The 22441-nt window shown below is 35.3% G+C and overlaps 2 protein-coding genes across 2 annotated transcripts; both read left to right on the forward strand.

Moving 5' to 3' along the window:
• Window positions 1–1340: 1340 nt before the first annotated feature.
• On the forward strand, window positions 1341–2300 carry LOC101538136 (olfactory receptor 51G2-like). Its single transcript, XM_004618332.2, has one exon. The coding sequence runs from the start codon at window positions 1341–1343 to the stop codon at window positions 2298–2300; it is 960 nt and encodes a 319-aa protein (XP_004618389.1).
• Window positions 2301–11216: 8916 nt separating this feature from the next.
• On the forward strand, window positions 11217–12176 carry LOC101538400 (olfactory receptor 51I2-like). Its single transcript, XM_004618333.2, has one exon. It carries the CDS (start codon window positions 11217–11219, stop codon window positions 12174–12176), a length of 960 nt encoding a protein of 319 aa, XP_004618390.1.
• The last annotated feature ends 10265 nt before the right edge of the window (window positions 12177–22441 follow it).

A 22441-nucleotide genomic window follows, 5' to 3' on the forward strand; every position in this document is an offset into this window, starting at 1 on the left:
ATATAAAGGCTGTGATATTGTACATGGACAGATATTATAAATGTACAAACTGTAGTTTGCATGTATGCTGTGGAGTTTTCTAATGTGTGCATTTCTATTCCACTTAAATACTGAGTTCTCATTTCCCTTTGTCCCTGAGGCCTAAACGTTTTCTAATAAAGTATAATTAATTACCTGTAAAAGTATATACATGGAGTTATTATGATGATTATATCAGGCAATATTAATCTTCACTATATGGATTAGTGATAGCATAGCAAGTAGGGCTTTTGCCTTGCACGTGGCCGACCCAGGTTCGATTCCTCTTTCGGTCTTGGGTTATATGCAGGGTTTTATGGAAACTCAATTTCTTGTTTTTGTTGGAATGCCCATATTTTATTCCAAAAAGGCTGGACCAGTTGGCACTCCTACTAAAAATGAACGTGTCCCCTTTCTCCCCACATCCACGCCAACACTGTTTTTGTTCTTTTGAATGTGTTCCAGTCTCTGAGGTGTGAGATGATATCTCATTGTTGTTTTGATTTCATCTCCCTGATGATTAGGGATGTAGAGCATTTTTTAATGTGGCTTTTGGCTATTTGTATTTCTTTTTTTAAGGAAGCTTCAGTCCGTTTCTTCCCATTTTTGATGAGGTTGGCGTTTTTTTTCTTGTACATTTCTATTAGTGTCTTGTATATCCTGTATATTAGTCTCTTATCAGATGAGTATTGGGTCAATATTTTTTCCCATTCCGTGGGCTCTCTCTGTATTTTGGTCACTTTTTCTTTTGAAGTGCAGAATCTTAATAAACTGATTTGAAAATGAAAAGGGGAGCATCACAAGAGAAAATACAGAAATTTAAAAGATCCTCAGAGATTACTTTGAGAATCTTTATTCCACTAAACAAGAAAACCTCAAGGAAATAGATAAATTCCTGGATTCCTATAGCCCCCCGAGGCTGAACCAAGAAGACCTGGAGTACCTGAACAGACCTGTCATCATCAAGGAAATTGAAACAGTAATAAAAATTCTTCCCCAAAACAAAAGTCCTGACCCAGATGGATTCACTAGTGAATTCTTTCAAATCTTTAAAGAGGACTTACTCTGCTATGTATATTCTAAGTTTAATAATCTTTATTTAGAAAATGGTGTCAGTTTTACAAGAAAGAGGAAAAGTTCTTTTGACTATAAACTAAACATTTAATTACTGAGAGCATTCAGGAATGCTATGATAAGGTATACTATACAGGGGTTATACTAAGAACTAGAATTTTTTTGTGTGTTACAGATGATGATCTTCTCACTGACTTCTACACTGAAGAGTGGCTGTTAAATCAGATTGTAATTTAACAGCAATCCTCATGGCAGCCTTAAACTCCAGCAATGCCGTGTCCTCCACATTTTATTTCACAGGTATTCCTGGCTATGAAGAATATCACCACTTGATTTCCATCCCGTTCTGTCTCCTCTGCTTTATTGGAATAATGGGGAACTGCACCATCCTGCATATAGTTAGAACAGACTCCAGGCTTCATGAGCCGATGTACTACTTCTTGGCTATGCTTTCTCTCACTGATATGTGCATGTCCACACCCACAATGATAACGCTCTTCAGAGTGTTGTGGTCCATTTCCAGGGAAATACAGTTCAATTTCTGTGTCCTACAAATGTTTTTTATTCATACTTTTTCTTTCACTGAATCATCTGTGCTCTTGGCCATGGCCATTGACCGATATGTGGCCATCTGCCATCCTTTGAGATATGCCACTATCCTGACCCCAAGACTTATCTCTAAAATTGGAATTGCATCCCTTCTTAGGAGTTCTTTACCCATCATTCCACTTTTTGCCCGGCTACCTTTCTTGCCTTATTGCCGCTCCCACATCCTGTCTCATTCCTATTGCCTACATCAGGACATCATTCGCCTTGCCTGTGCTGACATCAAGTTTAATGTTATATATGGGTTGGTTGTGATCACATTGCTATGGGGAATAGACTCCCTGGGAATTTTTGTGTCTTATGTGCTTATTCTTCATTCTGTTTTAAAAATTTCATCACGAGAGGGAAGGTTTAAGGCCCTCAGCACATGTGCTTCCCACATCTGTGCTGTACTCATTTTGTATGTCCCTATGATTGGACTATCTATGGTCCATCGTTTTGCCAAACACTCTTCTCCTCTCATTCACATATTTATGGCTCATATTTACTTATTAATTCCACCTGTACTCAACCCAATCATCTACAGTGTGAAGACTAAGCAGATCCGTCAAGGAATTCTCCACTTGCTTCTCCCAAAAAATATCAGTTCTACCATGATGTAGGCATGGTTTCATGCAAAAATGTCATAATTCTTAGTTACGGAAATTCATGCTGTGCTGTATAGTTTTGGCATGCTGCCATTGATGTTAATAATAGAAGAACAAAGAATTAAACTAGAGCATTAAGAGTATAAAGAAATACTCTAAAAATTGTTGTTTTCAATGAAGTAATATCATCTGATTTAGCATGTTCTTCATAAATCTGCTTTTTTCTACTATTGTTTTCATACATTGTGTGCTGGGACTAATTACCATGTATTTTCCCACATTTTGAATTTTAACCTATTTTGAATTGTACCTATCTATAAGGTTTTCCATGAATATACCAAACCCATATTTCTCTGTTAGAGAAACTACAGTCTTTCTATGTAAATGTGAATATAATCTTACTCTATATTATTTTTTGTGTGAATTATAATATTGTTACGTTTTTAATATTAATAGTATGGCAATGCCATCATTTAAACAGTTTTTCCTGCATGTCCTTTCATTACTGGGAAACTTTCGTTTTCTCAGCAGTGAGAGCAAGTGTCCTTCATATGCTTTGTTCTTTACTTATTTTTTTTTCTTATTTTGATATTGGGTCATACTTGGAAGCACTTGGGAGTTATACTCTGACAATGCCTGGGAGACTGGGTGGTGCTAAGGATTAAATTTGCTGCTCCTGCATTGAAAACATGTGTTCCAGGTCTTTTGTTCTATTCCTTGCTCATGAACTGATTGTATAAATAATGTTAATCTCTTGAACTAGAGAGTTAGTACGGGTGGTAAAGGTGCTTGCCTTGCATGCACTGACCCTATTTGATTTCTGGCACTATATGGTCTTCTAAGCATCACCAAGTTCCATTTGTAGACCCTTGGGTAGCACAGGGTGGCTCAGATAATCCTAGACAGTGCAGGTCTAAAGTAGCACTGCATGCTATATCCTGCCCGTTGAACCACAGGCCCAGCTGGATAAAAATGGCTGAGTTGACCACCTTTATTTTATGTACTCCAGAATATGGCGTTGGCGCCCCCTCCCCAGCACCAAAGAGTTTTTTAATCTCATAGACAACTAAGACACTGATTTAAAGTTTTTGTAAATAATCATGGACAGATAGATGCTTTAATGCATTTATAAATCCATAGCAATATAATTTAGTTTAAATATTACAGAAATGCAAAACAATATTTTATTTATTAGCAGCTATTTGCAAACCTGGTAACAGGAGATAGATAATAATTTTTGTCTACATTTTGCTGGAGCGATAGCACAGTGGTTGGGCTTCCGCCTTTCAAGCGGCCCACCCATGTTCGATTCCTCCACCCCTCTTGGAGAGCCTGGCAAGCTACCCAGAGTATGGAACCCGCACGGCAGAGTCTGGCAAGCTACCCGTGCGTATTGGATATGCCAAAAAACAGTAACAATAAGTCTCTCAATGAGAGATGTTACTGGTGTCCGCTCGAACAAATCAATGAACAACGGGATGACAGTGACAGTGACCTACATTTTGCAATGTATAAATTTATTTTATAGATCCCAAACTATCTGGCACATAGTTCTGCAGAGATATGTATAAGATATGAAAACTGTATTCAATTTTATTAGTTTACAAGTGTTCACCTGAAAATAATGATGGGGGAAAAGTATAAGGAATATTCATAGCTTCCGTTATATTTTTTGCTATATATAAGTAAAACTCTTCATATAATTCTCAATAAAACTCTTTTTTCTGTTTTTGAAATTGAGATAACAATAGTTTACAAGAACTTAAATGTTTGATAAAAGTTTAATAATAACAACCATTTGCATGTAATATTCCAGCAACTTAGGAATTATATATTGAACTGCTTCTACTATGACAATCAATTACTGTGCTTGGAGTAAAGGTGTTACATCATTATTGAATATTTAATGTTCATGAAGTTAACAGTCATTGTATTAAGGGTAACCCGTTTTTATACTAAAAATAATAATATTGGGGGTCAGGGAGTGGCTCAAGTGCTAGAGTACATGCCTACCTTGTGGACAAACCCGAGTTTGATCCCCAGTACCACAAAGCTCCCACAGAACCATTGAGAATAGCCCTGGCAGGTCTCAACAACCACTGGAAGTGGATTCAGTGATCCTGATACTGCTATGAGTAGCTGCTGTAAAAATAATAAAAATTCTGGAGATAAAAGTTGGCATGTATTAAATTCAATTTAATAGGTATAATATTATTTAAGAGATTTTTAATATAATAAATCTTTATTATTTAATAATAAAATAGACACTGAAGGGTTATAAAGTTAAAATTGTTGATATCAGGATACAAAGTCCACCATATTTTAAGAGTATTTTCCTTCTCTTTTTTCTTTTTTGAAATTTAGATACCAGTGGTGTATAAGAACTTAAATATTTGCGTTTTAGGGCTACAATGTTATAGCACCAAACCCACCAGTTTTCCTACACTACTTTCCACAGGACCATTCCCATTTCTTTTTTTTAATTTCTTTTTTTATTTTTTATTTATTTTATTTTTTTTAAAGAAATATTTTATTGAACCACCGTGAAAAAAAGAAAAAAAATACAAAGCTTTCAGGTTTAAGTCACAATCAAATACTGATAAAACCACCATCCCTTCACCAGTGCACCCGTTCTACCACCAAGAACCCCAATACACCCCCCTCCCACTCCACCCCCCATCTAAGTAGCTAATGATATTCCCATTATTCTCTATATATATTGAGTACATTCCAATTTTCCATACAGAACTCACTATTATTGATTGGAAATTTTCCCCAACAATCAGGCCTGCTGAATAGGCATCATCTAATAATTTCTCTTCATTGCTAAGAGTGAAGACTTTGAGTCCGTGCGGCTGCTATTAGAAATTTGGGTTTCTAATATTTTAGCTCAGTTCACAGTCAAAATGGATGGCTGCAAGAATCCGCTCTGGTGCCAAAATGGGTTAGGAGACCTCAGGATCACAGTCAATAGGTGCAGAGGGTCTGCTTCTCGTGCCGTGGCTCTGGTTCATCTCTGGGCGGAAGGCGCGCCGGGAACGCCCCACCCCCCCTCCCAGGACCACCTACAGGCTACGTCACTAAAGAAAGTCCTACCTCCTGGTTGAGGGGTCTTAGAGGGTGGCTCTTACTACGTGGCTGCTACCGCTGCCGCCATTTTCGCTTAGAAAAATGGGGTGGAGAGGGAAAAAAATCCTTCCCCGGGCTGCACGAGGTTGTAGCTCAGTTCACAGTCAAAATGCATGGCTGCAAGAATCCGCTCTGGTGCCAAAATGGGTCAGGAGACCTCAGGATCACAGTCAATAGGCACGGAGGGTCTGCTTCTCATGCCGCGGCTCCGGTTCATCCAGGACCATTCCCATTTCTTAACATTAAAATTTTTAAACCTCCCTAAATTTTATTTTTAATTTACTCTTTATTGTCATTGAGGTAATATGTTTACAAAAGTTGAAACTTCATGGTGTTTATATACAAAATTATTGCACCTCATTACAAATAAAGTGACCATAACCCTCCACCATTGTCTCTATATCACCTTCGGTCTGATCATCACATTAAATTGGTGATACCCTCCAGTACCTATTCAAGATAGAGTGAACTTTATGCTTTCTTTTCTTATTGCTGAATAATATTCTGAATTAGAATCACTGGATTGTATGGTTTATCTTCAGATCACATTATTTTTTCAACTTATACATCAGTTTTATAAGATCATTTCTTTTCTTCAGTTTCCATTCAGTAGTTCACATCCTCATTAATAAATTTATTCTCCCTACTTATAATTGCCCCCTTCAGAAGCTCATTTTGATGAAGTGTTATCAACAAAATATGTCATTTAAATAAACATCTAAATGGAGTAATTTCTTATAAAAATGTCATAAAATATATGAGTGAAAGAGTGAGTGTTAAGTGATTATAAATATTTTGCGTCGGAGTGATAATATAGCAGATAGGGCATTTGCCTTGTATGTAGCTGACTGGAGTTCAATCCTCGGCATCCAATACGGTCCCCAAGCACTGCCAGGGGTGATTCTTGAGTGCAGAGCGAGGAGCAACCCCTGAGCATTGCCGGGTGTGACCCAAAAAGCCAAAACATAAATAAATAAAAGAAAAAAAACTAAGTGTATATAAATATTTCAATGCCAAGCACCAAGCACCTCTAAATAATATGAAACTCAGTAACTGTTGTACAATTAAGAGTTTGACTAAGTTGGCATAACCATCTTCAAATAAAAACTTCAAATGCAAATTCATTTTCAATCTATGGATGCTAAAAATACCTTTCATAGCTCTTTGTTAACAAAATAAAGAGCAGCACCAGCAATTTTTCTAATAGAAGTATACTTAAAAGTTAGTATCGTACATTTTAAGTTTAATTTACTAGTAAAACTATTTTAAGGGAATATCTATGTAGAGAATGAAAATTAGGGTTACAATTATCATTACCATCTTAGGTTTTTAAATTTATTTTACTTATTTTATTCATTATATATTTTACATATATATTAAGTTGAAGAAACTTCCCAAGGAGTTTCAGAATGTCTCAGGGCCATTGGTGATTTTTTGCCAGCTGGACTTGATTTTATACAAGTACTGGAGGATATAAGGCTGATCTGTCCCTGTAGTTCTGGGGATACCTACATAAACCAATATTTATAACAGAATGATCATGGGGTGCCAAAAATTGGCCCCAGGGCATGAAATGCTAGGCATGCACCCTAACCATTGTATTACCTCAGAGCCCCTTCATAATTTATATTTTAACAAAATGCTTCAAAACCAAATATTCTTAAAAAATAAAGCATTCTTCCCATTGTTCATCGATTTGCATCGATTTGCAGGCACCAGTAATGTCTCCATGGTGAGACTTGTTGTTACTGTTTTGGGCATATCGAATATGCCACGGGTAGCTTGCCAGACTCTGCCATGCAGGCAAGATACTCTTACTAGCTTGCCAGGCTAATAAGGAGGGGCGGAGGAATTGAGCCCGGGTTGGCCGTGTGCAAGGTGAACACCCTACCCACTGTGCTATTGCTCCAGCCTCTTACCCTGAAATATATTATTTTTTAAAGAGATGAATAAAATAAACAAGTGAATGAATGACAAGTAGGATTTTACATTATGAACAATTATCTTATTTTTGGAAGCTTAGTTAAGTCTGAATAATAGAACCTCTAAACAGAAGCCCTATATTTTCTGCCCAAAATTAAAATATGATTGAAATGGTTGACTCATTTGCTTTTCTATATATGAATACAAACACTTATATTAGCTTATTTAATAAATGAATTTGTAGCTATATAAACTGGTATTCTTGTCATATGGTACTAAATCATTCATCCTAGCCTTCAGTTTATACATTTGATATTCATTTTACCCTGTATATCCAAATTGCAATAGCTTGGTACAGAGTGAATAGAGGCAGGAGGAGATAAATTGAGTGGTGGAACTGAAGGGTTTATAGACACTGTCCTGCATTGACCTGGGGAATATCTCTCTTAGGACAGAAAATTGCTTATTAGCCATGCTTCTTACCCTGAGAATTAGAGCAGACTCCCAATAAGAAGAACTACTCTACCACATATGTGAAGACTGGGAAAAGTGTGGGAGGAAAGAGAAAATTCTAGAAGGGCACTCAAGAGGTAAATGAGAAGAAAGCAGCAACCAATGTGTTTCTTAGTCCACTGGAAATAGTTCATTCAAAAGCAATTTTATGGCTCATTCCCATGTTTATAGTGTTCAAGACATACTTTTCAGACATGATTTGCCAGCGATACTCCAGATTTTCAAGGTAGGTAATATATCTAAGTGTATACATCATACTTACAAAGCATATAATTCTAATTTTTTTAGATGCAACAGAGGAAAATTTTTAAGATTATGTTAGGATGATAGTACTTAGCCTTCAAATTCCATTGCAATACAAAGATTAATCATTTTATATGAAATTAATTATAACTCATCTCTATACCCCGTTTGCAAGTTTTTATATTTTAGTTTATGAAGTATGTAAACTGTTTTGCTTCCCATGAGAATGATGAGAAAGATCACAAGACCCTGGAGAAGAGTTTGTAATTATAGAATAAAAGAAAATGAGTTAAGCTTTTCACAATGACCCAGTACTATAACTCAAAGACTTGTGAAACAATACATCACAAACACTGGTAAATATATGAATATAGAAAATATTGTTGTATGGAACTTCAAGTTATTAATGTGTCTACTCAGATTATTAGCTTTTTTTAGCATTGCTAAACATCCCATTTCTTGTACCGAAACATTTCCCATACACGTTCTCCTAAAATAAAATCATCAAGTAGTTTGTTTGATCATGGTAATTTATATCTTTGAATGTATTAATTCTTTATGACAAAATTAAAAAATCTAATGTAATTCACTTCCCATTCCTCAGTTTAATTCACCAGTATAATATGACTACTCCTGTTGTTGTTGTCATAATTTTTGTATTTTAAAAAAGGAATGTAGACTTCCTAGATAATTTTTACACTTATTGTAATTCAAATGTTTATGATTATAGTTGGCATTGTTTCATCATTTTTATTACTGAAGTCTCCATCATCATCATCATCATAGTCATTATCATCATCACTATTTTAAGTTCATTGTATTATTAACTCCCATGCTAAGTATTTCACCCACAATCTTTTATTTTTCCAGATCACAATCCTATCATATTGCAGCATATTCTTATTTTACAGAGGAAGAAACTTTGGCATTCTGCCATAGAGAATTTAAATCTTTTGTTCAAAGTTAAAAACTAAGCAATTGCTAAATCCAGAATATAACAATGATAGATGTGATGGAGAACATATCTGAATGTGTAAAATGGTGGGCAAATGTTTTCTGAAAATCTCATAAAACTCCATTAAGATAATCAGAATGGTTTCAGGCAGAATTTCAGATCAGATATCTTAGCTGTCACTTCAGCTGCATTAACCTATGTCTTCATGGCAAGAGGCCACAATCTTGGAGATCAATCTAAATCAGTGAGGTTGAACAAAGGCAGATTTATGAATTTTGATTATGGATGAAAAGTTGGAAAATAAGTCAGAAAAAAATGGATAAAATGAAAAGTTCTGAGCATTAATGCAATATTAAAGCACAAATAGAAAAAGGGATGAAGCAGGGGCTGGAGCGATAGCACAGCAGGTAGGGCGTTTGCTTTGCATGTGGGTGACCTGGGTTAGATTTCCAGCATCCCATATGGTCTCTCAGCACCAGTAACCCCTGTGCACTGCTGGGTGTGACCCAAAAAGCCAAAAAAAAAAAGGATGAAGCAGACAAGCACATATCTAGAGAAACAGGAATATTTGCATATTCATCATAGAAGCAGAATAAAAAACAGCAAAGCTCTAAGTATCAGATTATAGAAATATTATTAGAATTTAATCATAATATTACCAATCAAAATAGCTAAATATATATGTACACTTTTTTCTTTTTTTAATTATGGAAAGTTGGTTTTAAAAAATTGTGCCAGAAAAATAATGCCCAACATATGGCATTAAGATGCTTTCTTTTCATGCAGCCAGCCTGGTGTAATTTCTACACCACCAGAAATTATTCCTGAGTCCCAAGTAGAAGTAAATCTTGAGAACCTCCTGATATGGTTCAAAAACCACAATCAATCATTAGAGCTATTAAACATAAAGCCAAAACAAAAAATATTTGGTTTATTGTGACTTATTTATATGTACCTGGATGACATTATATGGGATTTGAGAGTTCCAAAGGGACAAAATTGAGTTTACAAAATGAGGAAATAAAAATTCTGTAATTTACAAAGTAATCAATCTGCTTAGCTTATAAACTTGAGACAATATTTTAGTAAGCACAATACTCATAAAGTGATGAAAAAATTGTAATTTTATGTGGCAGCTAATTGATCCTGACAATTTTACTATATCCACAAAGAAAATATGAGTATCTAATTAGATGCCTATAATTTTTTAGGCATCTATTTTTGAAAATAATTTTATTCTTAAAATAATAATAATAATAGTAATTTATTTTTCTTTGGACTTATTAGAAAAGATTTAGTGTCATTTCGGATGCTAAGATTATTTTACTATTATACCATGTTGCACAATTTTAAGGAGAACCTTAAATGACTGATCATTTAAATGTCATCTCTAAATTATTGATCATGTCTTAAAGGCAATAGTTAAAATATTCTGAAAGCCTAAAATTACCCATCAATTCTATTTTGCTTAGAATGTTTCTAGTGTTTAGAATATAAAATAAGGGCATCACATTAAAAATTTATTATTTTTAGATACTGAATTTTGTACATTTGTATATTTATTCCAATATGCAGTTATTGTATGTCAATCCAATATGAAATTGTTTTTTAGATTTGGCTCTCTTTAGAAAACAGGCCTGTGACATTTAAAGAGAGAAATAGAGATGATTGAATCAAAATGACCATGCAGAACAAGAACAGTGCATTGCAAATGTCTATAAAGAACTTTATTTGTTCATTTAGCATTTTGATAAGATAACAAACCTAGGTTAGAAAAAAAATTGTGAAAACCACTTAAGGAATAAATAGAAAAACACAACGGTTAAAGCAAAACAAGTAAGAATGGTCAAGAATGTTTAAAAAACTAAATTACAAATGTCAAAAGGTAGTTGAGAGTACGTTTAGAATATATGCTGTAAGTTATAGGAAAAAAATGTAGGCTTATGTCAGCAAAATAGAAGGAACTGTATTTATGGTTATGAATGAATACCTTCATTACTGACACTATCAGTAATGCATAAAAGAATGAGGAACATTATGCATATAAAGTTTAGTAGAATCACAGTAAGCAATGAAGTCTTCTTTTCTGTGTTGTAGATGCTGATTTTCTCACTGCCTTTTGCACTGGAGTTATTGTGAAAGTGGATTGTGATTTAACGGCAATCCTCATGGCAGCCTTAAACTTCAGCAGTACTCTGTCCTCCACATTCTATTTCACAGGTATCCTTGGCTATGAAGAATACCACCACTTGATTTCTATCCCATTTTGTCTCCTTTGCCTTATTGGAATAACAGGAAACTGCACCATCATGCATATAGTTCGAACAGACCCCAGGCTCCATGAGCCCATGTACTATTTCCTGGCCATGCTTTCTTTCACTGATATGTGCATGTCCATGCCCACAATGATAACCCTTTTCAGGGTTTTATGGTCTATTTCCAGTGAAATTCAATTCGATGTCTGTGTAGTCCAAATGTTTTTAATACATACTTTTTCCTTCACGGAATCATCTGTGCTCTTGGCCATGGCCATTGACCGGTATGTGGCTATCTGCCACCCTCTAAGGTATGCTACCATTCTCACCCCAAGACTTATCCTCAAAATTGGAATTGCATCCTTTCTTAGAAGTTCCTTACCTTTAGTTCCACTGCTGATCCGACTGGCCTTCTTACCATTCTGTCGCTCCCACACTCTGTCTCATTCCTATTGTCTGCACCAGGACATAATCCGCCTTGCCTGTGCTGATATCAAGTTCAATGTTATGTATGGATTGGGTGTTGTCATTGTGCTGTGGGGCATAGATTGTCTGGGTATTTTCGTGTCTTATGTGTTTATTCTTCACTCCGTATTAAAAATTTCATCACGAGAGGGAAGACTTAAAGCCCTCAACACATGTGCATCCCACATCTGTGCTGTGCTCATTTTGTATATTCCTATGATTGGACTCTCTATTATTCATCGTTTTGCTAAACATTCTTCCCCACTAATTCATATCTTCATGGCTCATGTCTACTTATTTATTCCACCTGTCCTGAATCCAATCATATACAGTGTGAAAACCAAACAGATCCGCCAAGGAATGCTGAATTTGATTCTCCCTAAAAACATCAGATCATCATTGATGTAGACATTTCCTCAGTACAATGTTTACCTCTCTTGGTGTTAGAGATGCATAATGAACTGTTTGTCTAGGTATGTTTAGCACCACTGTTCTTAGCACAGAATATGTAGAGAATAGAAATTAAGTCAACTGAGTTTTGGGTAAAGATACTAAAAGTGATTAGAATAGATTCACATTAGAATAATTCACATTTAACATATTGTTCTTGGGCAGGAGTGATAGTCTAGTGGGTGTCACATTTGAACTGCATGTGGCAGACCAGGATAGATCCCCAGCATCCTGTATCGTCCACTGAGAACTGCCAGAAGTGATTCCGAGCACAGATCCAGGAGTAACCCCTGAGTGCCACTAAATATAGTCCCCCCAAACCCAAAATAAATAAACAAAAAAAATTCTTATTGAGTGTGCTTATCTATAATTATGTTCATGTTGAGTGAGTTAGAAATAATTTATTTTTTACCTTTTTAAAAAAATTTTATTGACTCACCATGAGATATAGTTGCAAGCTTTCATGTCTGAGTTACAATCACACAATGATCAAACACCTATCCCTTCACCAGTGCACATTCCCCACCACCAATATCCCCAATATACCCCCGAATTTCCCACCCTCCCACTGCCTCCATGGCAGACAATATTCCCTATACTCTCTCTCTACTTTTGGGCATTATGGTTTGCAATGCAGATACCCAGAGGTTATCATGTTTGGTCCTTTATCTACTTTTGGCACACATCTCCCATACTGATAGATTCCTCCAACTATCATTTTCTTAGTGATCCCTTCTCTATTCCACCTGTCCTCTCCCTGCCCACTCATGAATCAGGCTTCCAACTATGGAGCAATCTTCCTGACCTTTTATCTACTGTCCTTGGGTGTCAGTCTCCTGTTATGTTATTCTATACTCCACAAATGAGTGCAGTCCTTCTATATCTATCCCTCTCTTTCTGACTCATTTCACATAGCATGATACTCTCCATATCTCTCCACTTATAAGCAAAAAAAATCCATCTAATCTTTCATGTTTATAATTTCAAACTAATTAGAATTAGATCATCTCCTATACATGAGGTGTTCTTGAAAATAATTAACTTACCTATTTCATACAATAGTTATCAGAGCATTTTATATTATTACCTTTCTCACATATAAATTTCTTATTAATCTACATTACTTTGCATTATTTTGTTGATAATATGTAATTTCATAATTTGTTAATATTCATGATATATACATCATTTAAAAACTTTGTGCACAATCTTACTGTTTTCACTTATAAAGATAATAATTTATTTTGTTTCTTCTCCTTATTTTTGTCACTGTGCAATGTTGGAGAAGTCACACCTGATATTTGCTGAAGGTTCCACATGAGCACTGCCCCATCCTCAGTACTTCAGGGCTCCGGGCAGGTCATGCCCCACAAAACTGCAGCTTGAGGCCCAGAACTTAATTTTCCTTTCTAGGGGAGAGCAATGAGACATAATCTTGGCAGCTTTGGGTATGGCCTCAGTGGTGCTGAGAACTGAATTGGACCAGCCACATGCAAAAGAACTTATTTTTTAAAAAGTCTTTATTTTTTATTTATTAACTAAGAAAATAAAATAAGGACCTCAAAAATGTTTTGGGTCTTTGTGGCACATCCATCTCAGTGCTCAGGGTAACACATGATGCCAGGGACCAAAGCTAGAGGTTTTTGCCTCTCCTTCTAACCCATTGACCATTTCCCCATCCGCGAATGTATCTTTTAAAGTCAACCACTTTCCCCCCACACACACACCTATATTTCAATTCTATCAACAGCTTTAAGTGTTTTAAGTTCATGGCAGGAAGTTTCAGATAATGTCATCAGCACAAAAAACTAGCTTTATTCGTGCTTGCCAAAACTAAAGATAAACCATTGCCTTCCATGTCTGAATTTGGCAAAAAATATCCTATCATGTTTGCTGTTTTATGATGCTAACAGCAATTTTTTTTACTTATAAAATGTATTTAAAAAAATTTATACATGATCTATTCTCCCTGAATAGAAAATATCTGCTCTTTCTGAACAGTTTTCTCAGGAATAAAAGTATGCAACCTCCATAGTTTTTATGCTTTTGCTTAATTTTTTTGTTTGTTTGATTTTGGGCAGCACCCAATGATGCTCAGGAGTAATTATTGTTCCGCACTCAGGAATTACTCTTGGGAATACATAGAGAACCATACAGGATGCCTGGGATTCCACTCAGGTTGACCGCAACAAGACAAGGGCCCTACCTGCTGTATTATTTTCCCAGTCCAAGCTTTTACTTAATTTTTATAAGTAATTTTAAACTTAAAAACAACAGAGACTAATTTTGAAATTTTTCATAAGTTAGCATTTTAGAGACTTGTTTTTGTGTAGTGGGTTAAATTATCTTCATGGCAATTTACAGTATAATATTGCATACATGTAAATTATATAAATTGGTTTGACATATACAAGTGATAGCAAAAATTTTATGTAATTATTTTAATTCCATGAAACTTTAGAACTCTTAAGCTGGCACATAATTGAACATATATTTACAGATAACTATATGGGAAATGTTCTTAGTTGAAAGTCTTACAACACACAGAATGAAGATGAAAAACACTTTAAGAATTCATAAACATGATATCTATACAGCTCTAATTATTTGTATTGCTTTAACAATAAATAATGTTTTCACATAGATTATTGTGGCTATTTAAGCAACTATGTATCAGTTATCTAAAAAATCTAAAACAATTAAAAAACTAAAATGATATTGTACTTGGTCTAAAAGAGACAAAGTAATCATTGAATGCATAATGTAGTGGAACTAAAGCTAATATCGAATAAGGAGTTGGAAATTAAATTCGGTGCTACATTTGGTATAAAAATTAATTTTGGAGAGGATATTTCACCTGACTCATATCCAATTTATATATGATAAAATATTTATTTCAAGTATAAAATGTTAGTGAATTTAAGATAAGATATATGTCCAAAATATTCATAAATTGTTCCTTTTCTCTAGCTTTAATTCAACTTTTACCATGCTCCTCATAAATACAATTTTTGTCTCTACTTTTAATTACCTCCTATTGCAGACTAGTCCCCTATATAAGTGTGTGTGTGTGTGTGTGTGTGTGTTTTACACTGTGTTTCAATGTACTGTTGCTGATAGTTTCATATACAACACTTTATCATCTTTCAACACCACCTTCTCCTGGTTGAATGTTACCCTCCAACATAGATGTTGCCCTTTCCCTGCCTTATTGCCCACCCCTGTCAAGTGACATGTTTCCTAATAGCACAAGTTGTTATGTTCTTTGTTTTCATTTCCTTTGGGCATTTGTTATTCCACCATTATCTTTCTATGTCCCGCATATAAGAGAGATCTATATCTAACTCAATCAAAAGATGGGGAGAGGAGATAAACAGAAACTTCCTCTAAGAAGAAATACAAATGGAAAAAAAGCACATGAAAAAATGCTCTGCATCACTTTTCATCAAGGAATGCAAATCAAAACAACAATATGATGTCATTTTATAAGATAAAGACTGTACAGAGCAAAAAGAACAAGAACAGTCAGTGCTGGCATGGATGTGGGAAAGAAGGTTTCTCATTCAGTGCTGATGGGAATGTCAACTGGTTCAGCTGTTCTGGAAAATATGGAAATTCCTAAAAGAAATCTAGGAAATTAATTTATGTTTGATCAAGGAACCCCACTTCTTGAAATAAATCTTTCTTCATTCTTGGGGCTGGGGATATGTACAGAGGTTAAGGTTGCCTTGCATGCAACTAAACCAAGATCAATTGTTGGCACCACTTGATCTTCTGAATATTACCAATAAATTATGAGATATAATAGAAAAATATTTTGAAGCCTTAAATCATAATGAATTACATTTTATTTTGTTGTATATTTTCTTATAATATGAACATAAATTTACCCTTTATTATAATTATAACTTGCATTTTTCTAAATCTCTTTTTACTTATTATTATTATTATTAATACTATTATTATTATTTTTGCTTTTTGGGTCACACCCGGTGATGCACAGGGGTTACTCCTGCCTTTCCACTCAGGAATAACTCCTGGCGGTGCTCGGGGTACCATATGTGATGCTGGAAATCGAATCCGGGTTGGCCACGTGCAAGGCAAATGCCCTACCTGCTGTACTATCACTCCAGCCCCATATAACTCTTTCTTAGACTGTAGCTTAAGAATACTAATTTCTACCAAATTATATTAATGTTCACTATCTTTAGAAACCAGATCAGTGCCATCATTATGTGGTTGGAAGTCATTGTCACTTGTCATCCCGTTGCTTATCGATTTGTTCTAGCGGGCACCAGTAACGTGTCTCTTTGAGAGACTTATTGTTTCTGTTTTTGGTATATCCAATACGCACGGGTAGCTTGCCAATCTCTGCCGCCGAGTGGGCTCATACTCTCAGTAGCTTGCCGGGCTCTCTGAGAGGGGTGTATGTCAATAATAATTAAAACAATACTGACCAATACATTTCTTAATCTATGTAGATACCTTTAAGTGTTTTGAAAATCCTTTTAACTCAGAAAGGACACATGGGAAAAAAGTCTCTGAGTAGTTAAAAATTGAAAAAAGCTGATTTGTAACAACAATGATTTGGCTACCATACTTAACAAAATATGCATTATAAAGAAAGAAAAATTATATAATATTTTACTCAGGTGACAGGTAGACAAGCCAAACAAGTAAATATACTAAGTAAAACAAAATTATTAGAGTACATAAGAAATTAGTGATTTCCCAAAGGGACGAAAAATATCTGGTAAGGGGATCAACTGCATAGTGTAGAATACAGCTGGATTTTAGGGTACGCTCAGTATAGCATGCACACATTCTCATTTGTAACAACCTACAAGAAATCCAAAAATGTTATACTTCAATATTAAAATTATTTTTAGAGGCTGATATAAGATATAAACTTGGCTTGAAATTTCCTAAATAAAATTATAAAATTTTGGACCAAAGTCATAGGACAGTGCTCAAGTTAGTACAGTTACCTTTCAGGCAACTGACCCAGATTCAATCTCTGAAACCTGGTATGGTAACTGCATTGTGTCAGGTGTGAGACCTGAGTACCCAAAAATTATAAAACTCAAACCTAAGTTAGGAATAATGCAATGACTCATGTAAGTGGAGTGTATGCTTTGACTGTGAGTACCAAATCCTACTCCTGGAACCATGTGCTCCCCAAAGCACTGGAGAATTTATGTTGCTGCCCCCGAATCAAAACAACCTAGTGTGGGTTCTTCCCTGGGTAGTATCTTCAAAATCAATTAGGCACAGGGAACATGTGGATGGACTTAGTGCACAAAGAAAAGTCTGTTTATAAATAGAGATTTCAATAAACTGTAAAGACGATGGTATGAAAAGAATAGCATACAGTAATGACAAAGAAAAACTCCAACCCCTGTTCTGTACATTCTATATCACAAGTACATCAGGCTGCAGCATTATGTGATTTCCATTATGTGAAATCACATTATGTGATTCAGATGTATACATCAGATGTAGCATTATGTGATTTCCATTACATTCCATCTTCTCTATTTTATTGGAATAGAAGGGAACTGTCACCCTACACACTACCTAGACAGGATGTATGAGCCCATCTGGTCATGCTTTACCTGATTGGACACACCCGAGCTCACAATGTTAGCATGCTTCATGGCTTGTCATCTATTTCCAGGGAGATACAATTAAACTTTTCTGTTTGTTTTAAATTCATGGTTTTAACAATTTGAATCATCTTTGTTCTTGACCATGACCCCAAGATTAGTATTTAGTTTTTTAAGATGTGCTATTATTCTTATCCAAAGACTGGCCACTGAATTTGAAACGAAGTTTTAATTAGGAGTGCCTTACAAATCATAATATTTTGGACCTAGTGTGCCTATTTTTTCCCTACTGATGACCCTTTGAATAAAAAACAGCTCAGATATTATAAAATAAAACTTTGGAGGAAAATACTTGACTTGTCATCAATCTATACAAATTGGTAGCATATTTCATATAATAAAGGGTTTCTTATTGATGAACAAATTAGAATTCCAAATATCATATATATGTACTAGATCAAATTATTTCTGCAGTTTGTTTTTCATCCTTAAGCTTCTATCCTCCTTGTTTTCTTTTTAATTTTAGTTTTTGGTCCACACCCAATGGTGCTCAGGCCTTACTTCTGTCTCTGCTCAGAAATCACTCCTAGTGGTGTTCAGAGAACCATAGAAGGCACCTAAGAAAATTATCCTACAAGCTATACTATTTCACCAGGGTCTTCTACCTCTTTTCATCCTATTAATTGTCTGAACTAATATTTGCACCAATCATTGAGCACAGTAACGTGTTAAACCATAGAACATCAACTATAAATAATAAAGATATATGAATATAAAAATTAGGTAATATTATTTATATAACAAGTTAAACTAAACCCTGAGAAAAATGATGCACATTTAAACATCATCTATAAATGTATATACAGGCTTAATATGAATCATTTAACTATGAAAAATTATTCTCAAATAAGAACATAAAATTTTTAAAATTTGATTTGGGTGTATATGTGCTGAATATATCTTTCCTAAATTTTGTGTTCCCCAAGATTAATTTTTTTCACTTATTTTTACTAACAGAAATATATCTAAACTATCTCATCTCATGTTTTTACTATTACATACTAGAAAAATATTTACTGAGTATACATACACAGAGAACTTGACTTTAAAATTTAAAGATCATTATTAAGGGGACGGAGAATGTGGAATGAAAACATTGGTGATGGAAAAATGCACGAAGGTTGTGTGTTAGAACATTGCATGATTGAAAATCATGAACAAATTTGTTGGGTCAAATGGGAGCTCAACCTCTAGTTTTTTGAGAATCGTCCATATTGTTTTCCAAAAGGGCTGAATTAGCCGGCATTCCCACCAGCAGTGTAGAAGGGTCCCTTTCTCCCCACATCCTCTCCAACAGCAGTTGCTTTTGTTCTTTTGGATGTGTGCTAGTCTCTGTGGTGTGAGGTGGGATCTCCTGGTTGTTTTGATCTGCATCTCTCTAATGATTAGTGATGTAGAGCACTTTTTCATGTGCCTTTTGGCCATTCGTATCTCTTCCTTGGTAAAGTTTCTGTTCATTTCTTTGCCCCATTTTTTGATGGGGTTGGATGTTTTCTTCTTGTAGAGTTCAACCAGTGCTTTATATACCATTGATATTAACCCCTTATCTGATGGGTATTGTGTAAATATCCTTTCCCATTCTGTAGTTAGTCTTTGTATTCTGGTCACTGTATCTTTTGCGGTGTAGAAGCTTTTTAGTTTAATGTAGTCCCATTTGTTGATCTCTGTTTTTACTAGATTGATTAGTTCCTTGTCATCTTTGAAGATACCTTTATCTTCAATATCGTGGAGGGTTTTGCCGACCTTGTCTTCAATGTACCTTATGGTTTGTGGTCTGATGTTGAGGTCTTTAATCCATTTTGATCTGACTTTTGTGCATGGTGTCAGGTCGAGGTCTAAGCCCATTTTTTTGCATGTGGTTGTCCAGTTGTGCCAGCACCATTTGGTAAAGAGACTTTCCTTGCTCCACTTCACATCTCTTGCTCCTTTATCAAAGATTAGATGATCATACATTTGAGGTTGTGTGTGGGGATATTCAACCCTGTTCCATTGGTCTGCAGCTCTGCCTTTGTTCCAGTACCATGCCGTTTTAATTGTTACCACTTTGTAGTAGAGTTTAAGGTTGGGGAAGGTGATACCTCCCATCATCTTTTTCCCAAGAATTGTTTTAGGTATCCGTGGGTGTTTATTGTTCCATATAAATTTCAGGATTGCTTGCTCCATTTCTTTGAAGAATGCCATGGGTATCCCTATAGGGATCCCGTTAAATCTGTATAATGCTTTTGGGAGTATTGACATTTTGACAATGTTTATTCTCCCTATCCATGAGCAGGGGATATGTTTCCATTTCCTTATGTCCCCTTTTATTTCATGGAGTAGCGTTTTATAGTTTTCTTTATAGAGGTCCTTTGCTTCTTTAGTTAAGCTGATTCCAAGGTATTTGATTTTCTGGGGCACAATTGTGAACGGGATTGCTTTTTTCATGTCCCTTTCCTCTGTCTCATTGTTTGCATATAGGAAGGCCATGGATTTTTGGGTATTGATTTTATAGCCTGCGACTTTACTGTATAGGTCAATACCACTGCTGGGAATATATCCCAGAAAAGCCAAAAAGTATAGTCGAAGTGACATCTGCACTTATATGTTCATCGCAGCCCTGTTTACAATAGCCAGAATCTGGAAAAAATCCGAGTGCCCTAGAACAGATGACTGGTTGAAGAAACTCTGGTACATCTATACAATGGAATACTATGCAGCTGTTAGAAATAATGAGGTTATGACGTTTGCATATAAGTGGATCAGCATGGAAAGTATCATGCTAAGTGAAATGAGTCAGAAAGAGAGAGGCAGACATAGAAAGATTGCATTCATATGTGGAATATAGAATAATAGATTATAAGACTAACGCCCAAGAATAGTAGAAATAAGTACCAGGAGGTTGTCTCCATGGCTTGGAGGCTGGTGTCTCATTCTAAGTAACTCAGGGAAGGGACCACCAAGTAAAATGTGGTCGGAGGTCATGTGGGGGAAGGGTGATGCGGGCCGAATATAGACTAGAGACTGAACACAATGGCCACTCAACACCTTTATTGCAGACCACAACACCTAATCAGAGAGAGAGAACAAAAGGGAAGACCCTGCCATAGTGGCAGTGTGGGGTGGGGGGAGACGGGACTGGGGAGAGTGGGAGGGATGTTGGAAACATGAGCACAAAAATGTATAAATCTGTAACTGTACCATCACGTTACTCTCTAATTAAAAATAAACTAATAAAATAAATAAATAAAAAAAGAAAATCATGAACAACTTTGTAACCATTTATATCATGGTGATTCAATAAAATAAATATAAAGGAATATTTATTAATGGGCCAGAGATATAGATCCAAGATCTGGGTGCATGGTTTGCATGCAAAAGTCCCAGTTTTGGTTCCTAGCACCACAAGATCTTCTGAATACCAATGGAAAAACTGCCACATTCCATGGAACACAAAATAGGGATGCCACCCACACATATCAAGTGTAACACAAGCATGCTTTATATATTATTATCTACTAGATTTTGTCTTATTTATAATTAGTTATCACTGTCACTGTCACTGTTATCCCGTTGCTCATCGATTTGCTCAAGCAGGCACCAGTAACGCCTCCATTGTGAGTCTTGTTACTGTTTTTGCAAGGCAAGCGCCCTACCGCTGTGAAAATTAGTTATAGTCATAAAATGTATCTTAACAAAATCATTCGAAATTACATATTCCAAATGATGAGTACTCCTTAATAAACTACATTGAAGAACTGAATGACAGATTATGTGAATGCATAAATAAATGGATGATATGTAATCATCTTCAATCATTTACAAATTTTGTATTGTAAATCAAAAGCAGAAGCATTATCTTGTTTTTGTACATTAATCAAGCTGAATTCTTATGCCTGCAAGCAATTCTGTAAAAACAAGATACCTTGGGACCAGAGAGATGTTACAACAATGAAGTCTCTGACCTTGTAAGTGACTAACATGAGTTTATTCCCTGGAATCATACATAATTTCTAAATGCAGTCAGAAGTGACCCCTGTGCACAGTAAAGAATACATTTTGAGCAAGCAAGAAATGGGCATGGCTCAAAAAAGCACTCTTCTCCTCTGCACACACAAACATGAAACTTTTGTCGAAAATTATAATAAGAAATATCCATTCCATTGTTTATGGATTCATAATTTAGGGGATATTTGGAATTGTATTACCAATTGATAAATTCATAATTATGTACCTGACTTTTCAACAACATCCTCTGCCTTCTTGCAATATCTGTCCAAACAAAAACTGTCCAGACTATAATTGTCTTTTATATTTTATCCCTTTTCAGTAAGGAAGCTTCTTTTTTTATATAAAATTAAGTGTTATTCTTTTTTTTTTTTTTTTTTTTTTTTTTTTTTTTTTTTTTTTTTTTTTATTGAATCACCAAGTGGAGGGTTACAAAGTTCTCAGGATTATGTCAGTTATACAATATTCAAATACCCCTTCCTTCACCAGTGCCCATCTTACATTCCCAACCCCCCCAGTCTATCTGCCGCCCCCTCCCACCTCCCTAGTCCCCACCCTTATACGTGATAGGTT

Source organism: Sorex araneus, chromosome 6, assembly GCF_027595985.1.
Source record: "Sorex araneus isolate mSorAra2 chromosome 6, mSorAra2.pri, whole genome shotgun sequence".
In the NCBI taxonomy this organism is placed as follows: Eukaryota; Metazoa; Chordata; class Mammalia; order Eulipotyphla; family Soricidae; genus Sorex; species Sorex araneus.

Excerpts from the sequence above, each read along its gene's own strand:
- LOC101538136 (XM_004618332.2), top strand. The coding sequence starts at position 1,341 with ATGGCAGCCTTAAACTCCAGCAATGCCGTGTCCTCCACATTTTATTTC.
- LOC101538400 (XM_004618333.2), top strand. The coding sequence starts at position 11,217 with ATGGCAGCCTTAAACTTCAGCAGTACTCTGTCCTCCACATTCTATTTC.